The 14,865-nt window shown below is 39.9% G+C and overlaps 1 protein-coding gene across 3 annotated transcripts in view; it reads left to right on the top strand.

Annotated features, from left to right (window-relative positions):
• The first annotated feature begins 302 nt into the window (after positions 1–302).
• The window catches only part of LOC121573633 (phospholipase D2-like), a 35,435-nt gene continuing 20,872 nt past the window's right edge, over positions 303–14,865 (top strand). For 2 of the 3 annotated variants that reach the window (XM_041885759.2, XM_041885757.2), the window contains exons 1-8: positions 303–463; positions 3,187–3,340; positions 3,500–3,630; positions 5,419–5,561; positions 5,732–5,825; positions 11,854–11,919; positions 12,008–12,066; positions 12,202–12,447. In XM_041885759.2, coding sequence (XP_041741693.2) covers positions 3,199–3,340; positions 3,500–3,630; positions 5,419–5,561; positions 5,732–5,825; positions 11,854–11,919; positions 12,008–12,066; positions 12,202–12,447 — 881 coding nt within the window. In that variant the 5' untranslated portion in view covers positions 303–463; positions 3,187–3,198. Of the gene's footprint in view, positions 464–521; positions 747–3,186; positions 3,341–3,499; positions 3,631–5,418; positions 5,562–5,731; positions 5,826–11,853; positions 11,920–12,007; positions 12,067–12,201; positions 12,448–14,865 lie in introns of those variants that run through there. The other variant, XM_041885758.2, reaches the window with a different exon arrangement.

Here is a 14,865-nt window from a genome sequence, read left to right as displayed (position 1 = left end):
CCGAAAACCTGGCTGCAACTGGATTGCTGCTACCTACTATGCCAGCCACAATGCAACATTTTCTTTGATCATGGATAGGTAATGTGAAAGGAAAATGTATACATTGTTGGTACAGTGATGCAATGTTTATCTGGACAACTAATCGCGCGCTATTGTATCATATTGAAACTCCTTCATAGCTAATTCTGCTACAGTCCCGGCTAGTCCGGGTGAATGTTGCATGAACGTTGCATGAACACACAATGCAGCCGGAAGGAACATTTACTCGCGCATCGTTTAGAGTGAGTACGGTATCGGGCGTATCTCCCTCCTCTCTTTTACTTTAAAAAACTACTGTTAAGTGTACTAGGACGGAGGAACTAGGATGAAAAACTTTAAAAGTTCATTGATCTTTTGATTCACCAATACGGAATTATTCGGAATTTGACCATCATCTTTCAGATGTTTTCTGTGTGACGCTTTAGTAAGTAGCCTACGCCTCTGCCAAAATAACCCCCTCTATCTATTTAAAGGGAACTATCGTGATTTAAAATTGTTTAAAACAGCGCGTAAATAGGCCTACTAACAAGGGCCTATGCGACAGTTCAACTGGACCCTTAATTATTGTCTCACATTGTCAAATCTGCTCCTACGCTCGCATGCCAAGATTGTACTTTTTTCCCTGGAGTGTTTTGGAACTCTGTAACTGCACTGGTGAAACTGGGATGGGTGGAGGCTATGACAAAAACTTTCCATAGGCTTTAAAGGTGATATAAAGAATTATGGCTTAAGCATGGAAATCTATAGGCTAGTAGCCTAGGCAATAGGCCTCTATCATTTTGTCATTTGAATGACTGACTAGCTAGAATATAGAACCTTTTTAGATAATGTTGATTATGGTGTTTTTTAATTTTTTTTATTTCACCTTTATTTAAGCAGGTAAGCCAGTTGAGAACAAGTTCTCATTTACAACTGCGACCTGGCCAAGATAAAGCAAAGCAGTGTGATAAAAACAACAACACCGAGTTACATATGGGGTAAAACAAAACATAGTCAAAAATACAAAAATATATATATATACAGTGTGTGCAAATGTAGCAAGTTATGGAGGTAAGGCAATAAATAGGCCATAGTGCAAAATAATTACAATTAGTATTAACACTGGAATGATAGATGTGCAAGAGATGATGTGCAAATAGAGATACTGGGGTGCAAATGAGCAAAATAAATAACAATATGGGGATGAGGTAGTTGGGTGGGCTAATTTCAGATGGGCTGTGTACAGGAGCAGTGATCGGTAAGGTGCTCTGACAACTGATGCTTAAAGTTAGTGAGGGAGATAAGAGTCTCCAGCTTCAGAAATGTATTTGGTGTAATAAATTAAGCAAATATCTGGCTGATTTTAGATTTTGATTCCATGGGAGTACTGGTTGTTTTACAATAATTATGGAGCCACCAGTAATTTGTAAGTCGCTCTGGATAAGAGCGTCTGCTAAATGATGTAAATGTAAATGTATGGTGGAAAAAGTACTAAATTGTCATACTTCAGTCAAAGTAAAGCACAGTACCTTAATAGAAAATGACTCAAGTAAAAGTGAAAGTCACCCAGTAAAATACTACTTGAGTAAAATTCTAAAAGTAGTCCTATCTGGTTTTAAATGTACTTAAGTACAGTGTAAAAAAAAGTACTAAATTGTCATACTTCAGTAAAAGTAGAAAGTAAAAGTAAATGCTATAGATCAAACTTCTTATATTAAGCAAACCAGACGGCAACATTTTCTTGTTTTAATTTATTTATGATCAGGGGCACACTCCAACACTCAGACATAATTTACAAACACAGTATTTGTGTTTAGTGAGTCTGCCAGATCAGAGGCAGTAGGGATGACAACACGTTATATTGATAGGTGTGTGAATTGGACCATTTTGCTGTCCTGCCTGAGCATTCGAATTGTAACTAGTACTTTTGGGTGTCAGAGAAAATGTATGGGAGTAGAAAGTACATATTTACTTTAGAAATGATACTCTGAATAGTAAGATACTTGTAGGAGATGGTGGTGCAAATTTTGCCAATGCTTTCTCTCTCTCTCTCGTTCTCTCTCGCTCTCTCTCCCTCACAATCTCTCTCTCTCTGGATTGTGTTCCACCTGGAACCTGGTTGCCCTAGAAACAAATCTACTCAGCCAATCGGATCCCTCTACCCACACGCATTTGCACACACCCTTCTTCTCTCTCATTGTGTCCCAGGCTTCTTATGTATCACACTGTCGATGGAAAAAAACAGGTAAACACCACCAACACATGATTGTGGTGATTGCTCTCTGTCTTTCCTGTTTAATGCTGTTATCTCGTAATTTGTTCCTCTTCAACTTCTCAAAACCCACCCATATGTCATTGTGCACACATGGTATTGAGCTGTTGACACTGCTTCCTCTACGCCTGCTTGCTGCTGTGGTGTGATCGGTGTGATCTGTCTGGTTTACTGCGGTGTCTGAGGCACTTGAGAGGTCCCAGGATTATATTTAGACACACTTGAAGCCCCAGTCTCTCCTAGTTCATAGATCAATTCTCCCACTATGTATTACTTAGCTGTGTTAAGTATCCTTTACGGCACTGTACTTCCTACATAACGTGTCTGAAAAATTGGTCTCTGCCGTATTGGCACAGGCCTGAAATTAGTTTAAATGACTCTGTAATAGCATTGTATAGTCCCACTATTGGCCTGTATTTTCTATGTTAAACGGTCCAGCTAGATTTGAGAGTTTCTCAGTTATTATACATTTACATTTACATTTTAGTCATTTAGCAGACGCTCTTATCCAGAGCGACTTACAGTTAGTGAATAGATATATATATATATATTTTTTTATACTGGCCCCCTGTGGGACTCAAACCCACAACCCTGGCGTTGCAAACGCCATGCTCTATCAACTCGAACCCACAACCCTGCCGGCCATTCCCTCCCCTACCCTGGACAACGCTGGGCCAATTGTGCGCCGCCCATGAGTCTCCCGGTCGCGGCCGGCTGCGACAGAGCCTGGATTCGAACCAGGATCTCTAGTGGCACAGTTAGCACTGCGATGCAGTGCCTTAGACCACTGCGCCACTCAGGAGTTATGTCCTCGCACATAGAGAAAACATGAGTTAATTATGAACTATGGTGTGTGCATGATTCATATTTAGTGCTCCTTTTCTGTGTGATGAAAGGGGTAGAGCACCATGGCCAGTCCAGCACCAGCATGCTGCAAAACCCCTTCCGGTCCAGAGGGGGGAGCGGCAGAGACCCAAAAGACAAAGCGCTTCATCACGGACGACTATGAGCTAAGCAAGGAAGAGCTAGATGGTCTCATGAAGGAAGGAGGTGAGGAAACACAGACACAAGTTGTTGATATAGCCTATACATTTTTTATTCCCTCCATCCAAATACCTTTACATCACATCAGACTGATGAGAAACTCCAGTTGGGGTGTTTTATTAATCTGTGATGATGGATTGCCTGCATCATGTGACCCCCCTACAGAAGAAGAGCGTCCCTTCCTGGTGGTCCATCATCTGCTGGATGTGAAAGAGGCAGGTGTGCCGGTATTACTGCCCGGGACCCCGGTCATCTGCAGAGTGGACAGCACTGAGAGATACACCACACGCTCCAAGGTGTTTGTGTGCATTCCTTTGTGTCTGTGTACAGTTGAAGTCGGAAGTTTACATACACCTTAGCCAAATACATTTAAACTCAGTTTTTCACAATTCCTGACATTTAATCCTAGTACAAATTCCCTGTGTTAGGTCAGTTAGGATCACCACTTTATTTTAAGAATGTGAAATGTCAGAATAATAGTAGAGAGAATGATTTATTTCAGCTTTTATTTATTTCATCACATTCCCAGTGGGTCAGAAGTTTACATACACTCAATTAGTATTTGGTAGCATTCCCTTTAAATTGTTTAACTTGGGTCAAACGTTTCTGGTAGCCTTCTACAAGCTTCCCACAATAAGTTGGGTGAATTTTGGCCCATTCCTCCTGACAGAGCTGGTGTAACTGAGTCAGGTTTGTAGGCTCCTTGCTCGCACACGCTTTTTCAGTTCCTCCCACACATTTTCTATAGGATTGAGGTCAGGGCTTTGTGATGGCCACTCCAATACCTTGACTTTGTTGTCCTTAAGCCATTTTGCCACAATTTTGGAAGTATGCTTGCAGTCATTGTCCATTTGGAAGACCCTTTTGCGACCAAGCTTTAACTTCCTGATTGATGTCTTGAGATGTTGCTTCAATATATCCACATAATTTTCCTTCCTCATGATGCCATCTATTTTGTGAAGTGCACCAGTCCCTCCTGCAGCAAAGCACCCCCACAGCATGATGCTGCCACCCCCGTGCTTCACTTCACGGTTGGGATGGTGTTCTTTGGCTTGCAAGCATCCCCCTTTTTCCTCCAAACATAACAATGGTCATTATGGACAAACAGTTATATTTTTGTTTCATCAGACCAGAGGACATTTCTCCAAAAAGTACGATCTTTGTCCCCATGTGCAGTTGCAAACCATAGTCTGGCTTTTTTATGGCGGTTTTGGAGCAGTGGCTTCTTCCTTGCTGAGCGGCCTTTCAGGTTATGTCGATATAGGACTTGTTTTACTGTGGAAATAGATACTTTTATACCTGTTTCCTCCAGCATCTTCACAAGGTCCTTTGCTGTTGTTCTGGGATTGATTTGCACTTTTCGCACCAAAGTACGTTCATCTCTAGGAGACAGAACACGTCTCCTTCCTGAGAGGTATGACGGCTGCGTGGTCCCATGGTGTTTACACTTGCATACTATTGTTTGTACAGATGAACGTGGTACCTTCAGGCGTTTGGAAATTGCTCCCAAGGATGAACCAGACTTGTGGAGGTCTACACATTTTTTTCTGAAGTCTTGGCTGATTTCTGTTGATTTTCCCATGATGTCAAGCAAAGAGGCAGTGAGTTTGAAGGTAGGCCTTGAAATACATCCACAGGTACACCTCCAATTGACTCAAATGATGTCAATTAGCCTATCAGAAGCTTCTAAACCATTTTCTGGAATTTTCCAAGCTGTTTAAAGGCACAGTCAACTTAGTGTATGTAAACTTCTGACCCACTGGAATTGTGATACAGTGAATTATAAGTGAAATAATCTGTCTGTAAACAATTTTTGGAAAAATTACTTGTGTCATGCACAAAGTAGATGTCCTAACCAACTTGCCAAAACTATAGTTTGTTAACAAGAAATTTGTGGAGTGGTTGAAAAACAAGTTTGAATGACTCCAACCTAAGTGTATGTAAACTTCCGACTTCAACTGTACATATGCATAGTGTTTATTTGTGTGTCTGTATATAATATGCATTCCTGCGTGTGTGTGTGTGTGTGTGTGTGTGTGAACTGTAGATGTGTATATAGGTGTATGACATGTATTCTCTGCCAGGTCCGTGTGTGCTCTCTGTACACTGTGAAGCTGAGCCATGGAAAGTTCACTTGGACGGTCAAGAGGAAATACAAGCACTTCCAGGAGCTGCATCGTGACCTCTACAAGCACAAGATGATGGCCCACTTCCTTCCTCTGGGAAGGTCAGACTCAGAGCACCAATCAAAGCTCAGACATGCAAAGCAAACCATTATCTGTGTGGAGAATCATTTGTTTAGAGGGGATGCAATTCAAATCAGAGTGAAGGCCTGTTGTGATTTCTGTACGAGTTTAAGAAAGAAAATGTTTAGAATATTCAAACATCTCTTTTTAGATTTGCAGCCCAGAGAGCGCAGCTGAGGGCTATGACAGAGGAGATGCCAAGTCTACACGGGACTGAGAGGATGAGACAAACCTCCAGCAAACCGGTATCACTCTTACATTCATGGACCCACACATACTGTATACACAAAGACAGACTCTGATAAACACCATGGTACACATGCAGACAGAGACCCACACATAACTCAGTCTCACATAAAGGCTCATCCCACTGGGCACACCATGTCATTTCAACATGGAAATGTGGGTAATATTTGGTTGAGATGTTGATCAATGAGATTTTCACCTTTATGCACCCACTCAAAAAGACAGACTGAAGTTTGTTGAATTCCCAATGTGTTATAACTTTGCTTTCAACCATTGAAAAGCACAACAAAGTTCAAATGGGAGTACAATGTCAGATATTTTGTATTTGTACAACAACTTAATGTGTTATCACTGTGCTTCATATAATAGCACAACCAAATGACCTGGACTGCAGTTGAGATTACATAAAAAGTACATACAGATGTAGGATCTTAATTTGAGCCAGTTTGCTACAGCATGAAAATAATCTTGCAGCAACAGGAAATGTGAATTATTATGTGTATTATAATTAACTTAATTTTTTGTAGGAGTTCATCCATTTTTCATTAGGGCAAATCAAGTCTGTAATTTTAAAGTGGAAATTACTAACTTTATAAGCTCTTTTAACCTTGAATATAATACAAGTTTGAAAAATTATCAGCAGCAAGAGTGATCAAATTAAAATCCTACATCTGTAGTGCAAGTGATCAATGCTGTTTGAGATTCTGCACAGATTATTATAGCAATATTGTGAAGATCTCCACAGACCTGCAACTTTTGCATGATATCTTGAACATGCACAATGCACACCTTTTATGATTGCCTAAGAAGACATTTATAGTTACAGTAACCTCAGAATGTGGCCATGGGTGTGTTACTCATTTTAAGGTTGAATAAAAACTGTTACATTAGCTTGTATCTTTTGTGCCACTGACTTAGTCTGGCTTTAATTCCAGTTTGTCTACAAATTAATAATTGATATTTTGGATTCACGTCTCCATCTCAACCAAAAATCTAAGTTAAAGAATAGGACTAAATCAAATCAAACTTTAATTAAAGTGCATTTAAAGTTTGATTTGATTTAGTCTTATTCTTTAACATAGATTTTTGGTTGAGCTGGAGACATGAATCCAACATATTAATTAACAACTTGAAGATTACATTTGAAATCAACCAAAGCTTGAAACCCTAGGCCTATAATGTATTGTCTATTTTTAGTTGAATTGAAACAATAGTTGTTGATGACTTCGCAAATGCTATATAGGCCTAAATATTGATGATATATGACTTATAAAGTATGGTTACATTTCATTTGCTCTGTTAAACTGACGCTTTGGAATGACGTCAATAGTAACAGGGAATCTATTTAGTTATTAAGAGATCGCTCATAGGGCTGTTACGGTGACCGTATTACCGCCACACCGGTGGTCACAAGTCATGTTGGCAGTCAAATTCCATGTAACCGTTTAGTCACCGTAATTAGGCTTCTCCAAGCTCTAATGCTGCTGATGGTCATTAGTAGCCTACCAAACTTGCTAACTGCCTGATACTCAGCACTCTATTGTCCCTCTAATCACTCTGACATCAATGCAAATGTATTCGAAAAACAAATCAAACACTTAATGAGAGCCCATGAGCTCATGTTGTGCAACATTTCTATAGGCTATGCAATTGCATGAGAAAACAGAGTGATGGCCTCTATTAAAAAGAGGAGGATCCCATCAGCTTTCTATAGGCTAGGCCTACTATATTTATTTCTCAACCTTCCTAATATTGAGCACATTGCTTCTCTATAAAACAGGAGTATAGCCTACCTGGCTGGCATGACAATTATCCACGGGAAAAGCGTCCTCCATTCGCTATTTAAGTGTATAGATGACATGTATTTTTTTCCCGCTGCCCCTGTTTCGAGAAAGGTGCATGATAATGGTCCATTCTAAATCAAAACAAATTTCACACATATTATTTAGTATATGTAAAGACAAGATTAAATCAAGAATAGTGTGATGGGTGACAATATTAGCCTATCACTTGTGAATGATATATTATCACTTGTGAATGATGAACAGCTTAAGGCAAACAGCGCATGCTTTTTTTTGCGACTTTTTCAAATCATAGTTGCACACCTCATGTAGCCTAGCCCATAGGCCTATATGTTTTGATAAGGTTTGTATCACAACTAAAGTGGCCAAATAACATCTTAAAATGAAGCACATTAATCCGCTTTACAACGGGTGTAGAGCCTAACTGGCATACATACGCAGCGCGTGAGTTTCAAGTTTGGGGAAGATCATTTTCACCATAAAAATGCACCTTTTATAATAAAAGCATTACATGCATAATCGCATTTGTGGTCACTTTTGAGAATGGTGTTCTCCTGCTAATGGAACATTCGCGCTTATAGCCTACTGCCGTGTGCGCATTGCTGTGCTTCTAATGTGACAGCCTAATAGTTTATCAACATTTTAAGCTAAAAGTTCTCATCTGTTGTGTCAGGCTCATTGCTTTAAACAGGTATTTTGATGCTAGTGGTTGTATTAATTTGGGATCTATCGCATCCCACAACTGTCCCGGACTATGTTTGGAATATTTATTTCTCGCACAGAATAGAATAGGTCAACTTTTGTACTATGGGGGATAGTAGATTGACATAGGCTAGTGCTTTTGCTGTTCGTTAGGCCTACTCATCTTGTTGGCTAACTTAAAGTAAATGTGGATATCTTCAATATGTGCCTCGGAATTGGATAAGGACGAGCACAGTTGCGTCCCCGATGTGTCTGTCTTCACTTGTAGCCTGTGAGAAAGACCCGATCACGTGAGTGAGAGGTGCTTCGGCACGCAGCGGGGAGAAGGGAATTGTAATTATTATATTCAGCCCAAGGGCACAATGGCCATTGGGAGGGATTATGGCCACACAAAGGGGATGCAGCCGGGAAATTCGAGGCATTATCAAGTGCTTTTCAAATTGTGAATGAGAGACTGATGAAGTGTGTACAGCCTGCGCAAAAAACAAAGCAGAGCTCATGCCTTTCATGCAACTTTTTTCAAATCATCATTAGAGTCGCATCATGCAGCCTTAGAATGTATTAAAAATCAAAACATATATCACAACATATTTATCACAACTAAAGTTACATAAATAACTCTAAATTAAGCATATAGGAGAACCTGTTTCTTTGTTAACCGCTCAACACAGAATAGCCGCATGTGCGCACTCCCTCAAATCGTTTAGAGAAAAATATACTTAATATTTTATTCAGCTATGTTCAATTGCATTCTTCATACTATAAAATAATATAAAATATTGCCATGGATTTCTAAGCAAATCTTGTCTGCTAAATGAACTAGTGTAGCCCACAGCCAAATGGCATATCCAGATCAGGGCCTAACATATGGACAACGCAGAGGATGCCATTCTGTTCTTCTGAAATAGACTACATTTTCTTCATATCATGTTTCTTTGGACCTGTCTAAAATAAATATTGGATTTATTGTGAAGGTGTAGGCTATATTACATGATTTATTAGACTATTTAAAATGTAGATGTTCCAAAGGTCTGCATCAGTGGCTTGTAGGCTATGCGTGGAAGCCAGGAGATGCTAAATGTGTTTACCTTAATTAACGGTCAATAGACCGGCAGTTATTTGCTTGACAATCACCAGCTGACAATTTCATGACCGCCACAGCCCTAATCTCTCAATAATTATCACGATAACAAATGTCATAGCTAAGCAGGGCTGGGTTTGGTTAAACCCTGGAATGGAGACCAAATGGATAGCTGTAGGTAGATCAATTATCCAGTAGGAGGTGCTGCCCAACCTATAGTTTTTTTTTTTTTTTTCTTCTGATAGTGGATATAACATTGAAGATCTGATGTTTTTTCAAAGGTTTTTCTATGTTGAAAATTGGTTACCATGATGACATAATCCTGTGGTTGAAATTTCACACTAAAAACAACAGTTTACATTTATTACTTTTTATATATTGTCCACGTAGATTCCACGTCACAATACGTTTACAAATTATGTTGAAACAACAATGATTTACCAGTTTGTGGCCAGTGGGATGCCCTTACATCTACTCTGTTCTAGATAATACCCTCCACACAAAAACAACATGAGGGCTCAATCTTGTGTGACATTTTATCACTATCAGGGGTTCTTCTATCTGTCTTCTATTTTATTTTTATTTTTTCCTTTATTTAACTAGGCAAGTCAGTTAAGAACAAATTCTTATTTACAATGACGGCCTACCCGGACGACGCTGGGCCAATTGTGCGCCGCCCTATGGGACTCCCAATCATGGTCGGTTGTGATACAGCCTGAAATCGAACCAGAGGGTCTGTAGTGACGCCTCAAGCACTGAGATGCAATGCCTTAGACCACTGCGCCACTCGGGTACAGTACCAGTCAAAAGTTTGGACACACCTACTCATTCAAGGGTTTTTCTTTATTTTTACTATTTTCTACATTGTAGAATAATAGGGAAGACATCAGAACTATGAAACAACACATATGGAATCATGTAGTAACCAAAAAAGGTTAAACAAATCAAAATATATTTTATATTTGAGATACTTCAAATAGCCACCCTTTGCCTTGATGACAGCTTTGCTTTCTCTCAAGCAGCTTCATGAGGTAGTCACCTGGAATGCATTTCAATTAACAGGTGTGCCTTCTTAAAAGTTATTTTGTGGAATTTATTTAGTTCTTAATGCATTTGAGCCAATCAGTTGTGTTGTGACAAGGTAGGGGTGGTATACAGAAGATAGCCCTATTTGGTAAAAGATCAAGTCCATATTATGGCAAGAACAGCTCAAATAAGCAAAGAGAAACGACAGTCCATCATTACTTTAAGACATGAAGGTCAGTCATTCCGGAAAATGTCAAGAACTATGAAAGTTTCTTCAAGTGCCATTGCAAAAACAATCAAGCGCTATGATGAAACTGGCTCTCATGAGGACCGCCACAGGAAAGGAAGACCCAGAGTTACCTCTGCTGCAGAGGATAAGTTAATTAGAGTTAACTGCACCTCAGATTGCAGCCCAAATAAATGCTTCACAGAGTTCAAATAACAGACACATCTCAACATCAACTGTTCAGAGGAGACTGCATGAATCAGGCCTTCATGGTTGAATTGCTGCAAAGAAACCACAACTAAAGGACACCAATAAGAAGAAGAGACTTGCTTGGGCCAAGAAACACAAGCAATGGACATTAGACCGGTGGAAATCTGTCCTTTGGTCTGATGAGTCCAAATTTGAGATATTTGGTTCCAACCGCCGTGTCTTTGTGAGACGCAGAGTAGGTGAACGGATGGTCTCCGCATGTGTGGTTTCCCCCGTGAAGCACGGAGGATGAGGTGTTATGGTGTGGGGGTGCTTTGCTGGTGACACTGTCTGGGATTTATTTAGAATTCAAGGCACAGTTAACCAGCATGGCTACCAAAGCATTCTGCAGCAATACGCCATCCCATCTGGTTTGGGCTTAGTGGGACTATCATTTGATTTTCAACAGGACAATGACCCAACACACCTCCAGGCTGTGTAAGGACTGTTTGACCAAGAAGGAGAGTGATGGAGTGCTGCATCATATGACCTGGCCTCCACAATCACCCGACCTCAACCCAATGGAGATGGTTTGGGATGAGTTGGACCGCAGAGTGAAGGAAAAGCAGCCAACAAGTGCTCAGCATATGTGGGAACTCCTTCAAGACTGTTGGAAAAGCATTCCAGGTGAAGCTGGTTGAGAGAATGCCAAGTGTGTGCAAAGCTGTCATCTGGAATCATGTAGTAACCAAAAAAGTGTTAAACAAATCAAAATATATTTTATATTTGAGATTCTTCAAAGTAGCATTGATGTGTTATTTCATAGTTTCGATGTCTTCACTATTATTCTACAATGTAGAAAATAGTAAAAATAAAGAAAAACCTTGAATGAGTAGGTGTGTCCAAACTTTTGACTGGTACTGTATATACTTTTTTTTCTTCTCAGAACCCCCTGTGGGCTAGTAGGCTATCAGTCCTGATTTCTGATCTCTCTGTTGTAGAAATACCTTGAGGAATATCTAAATGGCCTTCTGGAGAATTCCTTTTGTAAGAACTACCACGGCATGGTGAGTGAAGATGACACACACACACACACCAATTATCATTCAGTGTCAGGATGTGCTGTCATCACTGTCTATCTTGTTCTGATTTCAGCTGGAATTCCTTGATGTCAGTGCTCTCTCCTTTGTCAGTGAGCTTGGACCCAAAGGCCTGTAAGCACTATTAATAGTCTATGAGAGTGTGTGATGGTATACGAGAAGGAGAGACTGTGAGTGCTATTCAGTATATTTTAATGTGACTAATTCTATGTCCGTGTGAGCAATGGGAGTGATGTCATTGTATTTCAGGGAGGGTTCTATCTTCAAAAGATCAGGAGGTCATCGTATCCAGGGGCTGAACTGTATTGGTCATCACCAGTTCTGCTTCCGCTGGTCAAAGCGCTGGCTGGTGGTCAAGGACTCCTTCCTGCTCTATATGAACCGGGAAAACGGGGTCGTCTGCTTCGTACTGGTCTTTGACCCGGAGTTCAAAGTACAAGTGGGCCGTGCATACACTGACACCAAGTATGGGGTCTGCATTCAGAACTTCACCAGGTAAGTCCATAGTGGTGTCCAAAATGTGATGTACCTGTAGGCAGACACACTCATAAAAGTGTACACTCAAATACAGATCACACTTGTGAAGTATACATTTGTATTCCTAATTGTTTATTTATGCGTCAATCCCTAGCTGTGTGTGTATTTGTGCAGGCAGGTAGGGGAGAGTGGGGTAAATAGATTTATTTTACTTTCAGCATCACTACGTCAAGGGAAATACAGTATGTGACCCACCACCTTGATACGGTCGTATGTAGCAACATTTGAAATTATGTTTTTTATATTGGATAAAAGTAGAGTTTCAGAGCTAGAAAATTGTATTTAATACACAGCAGTTGAGGAACAATGGGAAAGTAATTTTGCTTTGAAAGTTGATAAACTTGTAACACCACTTTTGAGAAAATGGCCCGTGAATGCTTTTGTACACCTACTGGAGAGATCTTCATTTTCTACACCCATTCAGCATCGTTAACACCTGCTTAAGCCTTAGCTCCACCCATCTCTTTAAGGATTCACGTGTGAGGCCATGTGCTAAACAGAGTGAGTAAGGTAGTGTAGTAAACACTAAAACATTAAGACTAAATGTGGTGAAAGTAGTAGCAAAAAGTATTAGTAAAAATACACTTTATCTAGTCCTTGGCCTATATCCTAATCTGACTTTGGTGCAGGTCATATTGTTCTTCACATTACCGTCTCTGGTAAACACACACTATATCAAATAAAATCTGAGTTTATTTGTCACATGCACAGGATACCAAAGGTGTCAAAGGTACAGTGAAATGATTACTTGCATAGTGGAGTCTTTTGTTTAGACCCATAATCCCAACCCATACTACCATGCACCATGCATGAATCTGCAGGTAGCTAACGCTAACCAACTAAGTTCAATATTAGCTAACTAGCTAACATTAGGCTATAACTAGCAATACAAATGGTAGTCCATCACAACTGTTTCCCACTGATCTTTGTCGATAGCGCCTGTTAAATTCAGCAGTAGCAACACTTTTTCAGTTTTTCATGATATCTTTAAAAAAAGACTTGGTAAAAATTATTATCTACACATAATGAGCAGCTCGTGTTATAAACAGAAGCAAGCTACATGGCAGACCAATCCGAACTCATGTCCAGGCCAACCATTATCTCAGCCAATCATGGCTAGTGGGAAGGTTCCTGTCTTTTTCCGTGGTTAAACCAACTAGGCTTGTAATGTATTATTTATTATTTGTATTTATAGATGGCATACATGTTTGTTATTAAGGCACATGACAGTCCACATGTTCCAGAAGGCATTTCTGCCCCAAAACTTATTTTGATCAAATAAAAAAAAGAATGTTAAAATGCCTCTCCTGTGAAGTAGTGATGTGCAACATTCGCCTAGCTTCCTGGAACGGTTCACATTTAGTATTATTTCTAACAAGATATCTACATATATTTCAGGATGTTGTGTATCTGTGGAATTAATCAGAATTCATGTAAACATAACAGTTTTGAAAACACAGCTTGTCCAAAAAAAGTGGTCTCTTGGCACAATTTGGGGCAAGTTGAGCATGGGACGGGGTAAGTTGAGTCACCTTGTCGTAAGTGGTTGATGGTGTCCTGTGACAGTGGGTAATGGTGCTGATAGGTCAAAGTTTAATTAATGGAATGGGGATGTGTGTATTGTATATCTTAAATGTATGCCTACATTCAGATATAGATATTTTTGTTCAATATCACTTGCTCTTTCATTTCTTGACCAGTTGTCTGATTCGTAGGCAAGTTCTCTGCATTTGAGGCTACTGGTCCGCAAGATTCTTGATATGTTTAGGAAGCTCAGACTCCATGTCATCAGATAAGACCTTGTGTGCCTCTGCTACTCTATCATAGCCTCTTTCGCACAGGTACATGTTCATTTAGGTTTTTGTTAATGTTCCTCTTCAGTGTCATTCAGTCTATTTTTTCATCCCTTGCTGCTGCTCTAATGGACTTCTTCCCTTCTCTCACTTCCTTGGCTGCTCTCTCAATAATCTCAAGGGGGGGGAAGACCCCTGCTTGTTTTATGTGTGTAGACAGGGGGCATGATTATGTCTGCTCTGTAACAATAAAAATTCACTATCTTGAGTTCATACATGACACATTGCAAAAATACTATGCATATTATGCACAAAACTGACAAATGTGATGATCATTTGTATGGGGTATGGTGGACATTAGCTCAACTTACCCCATGGCCATTGACACAACTTACCCCAAGGCAAACATGTTAAACTATATTAGCCCACACATGAAAGTGTACAAGGATACACTTTCATGCTAGGTTTAGGACCTCATATTTTAGCTTATAGAGGTCTCAACTGATGTATAAAACTACAGTTGAAGTCGGAAGTTTACGTACACTTAGGTTGGAGTCATTAAAACTTGTTTTTCAACCACACC

This window comes from Coregonus clupeaformis, chromosome 9 (genome assembly GCF_020615455.1).
Source record: "Coregonus clupeaformis isolate EN_2021a chromosome 9, ASM2061545v1, whole genome shotgun sequence".
Classification (NCBI taxonomy): Eukaryota; Metazoa; Chordata; class Actinopteri; order Salmoniformes; family Salmonidae; genus Coregonus; species Coregonus clupeaformis.
This window is presented reverse-complemented; position numbering and strand designations above follow the sequence as displayed.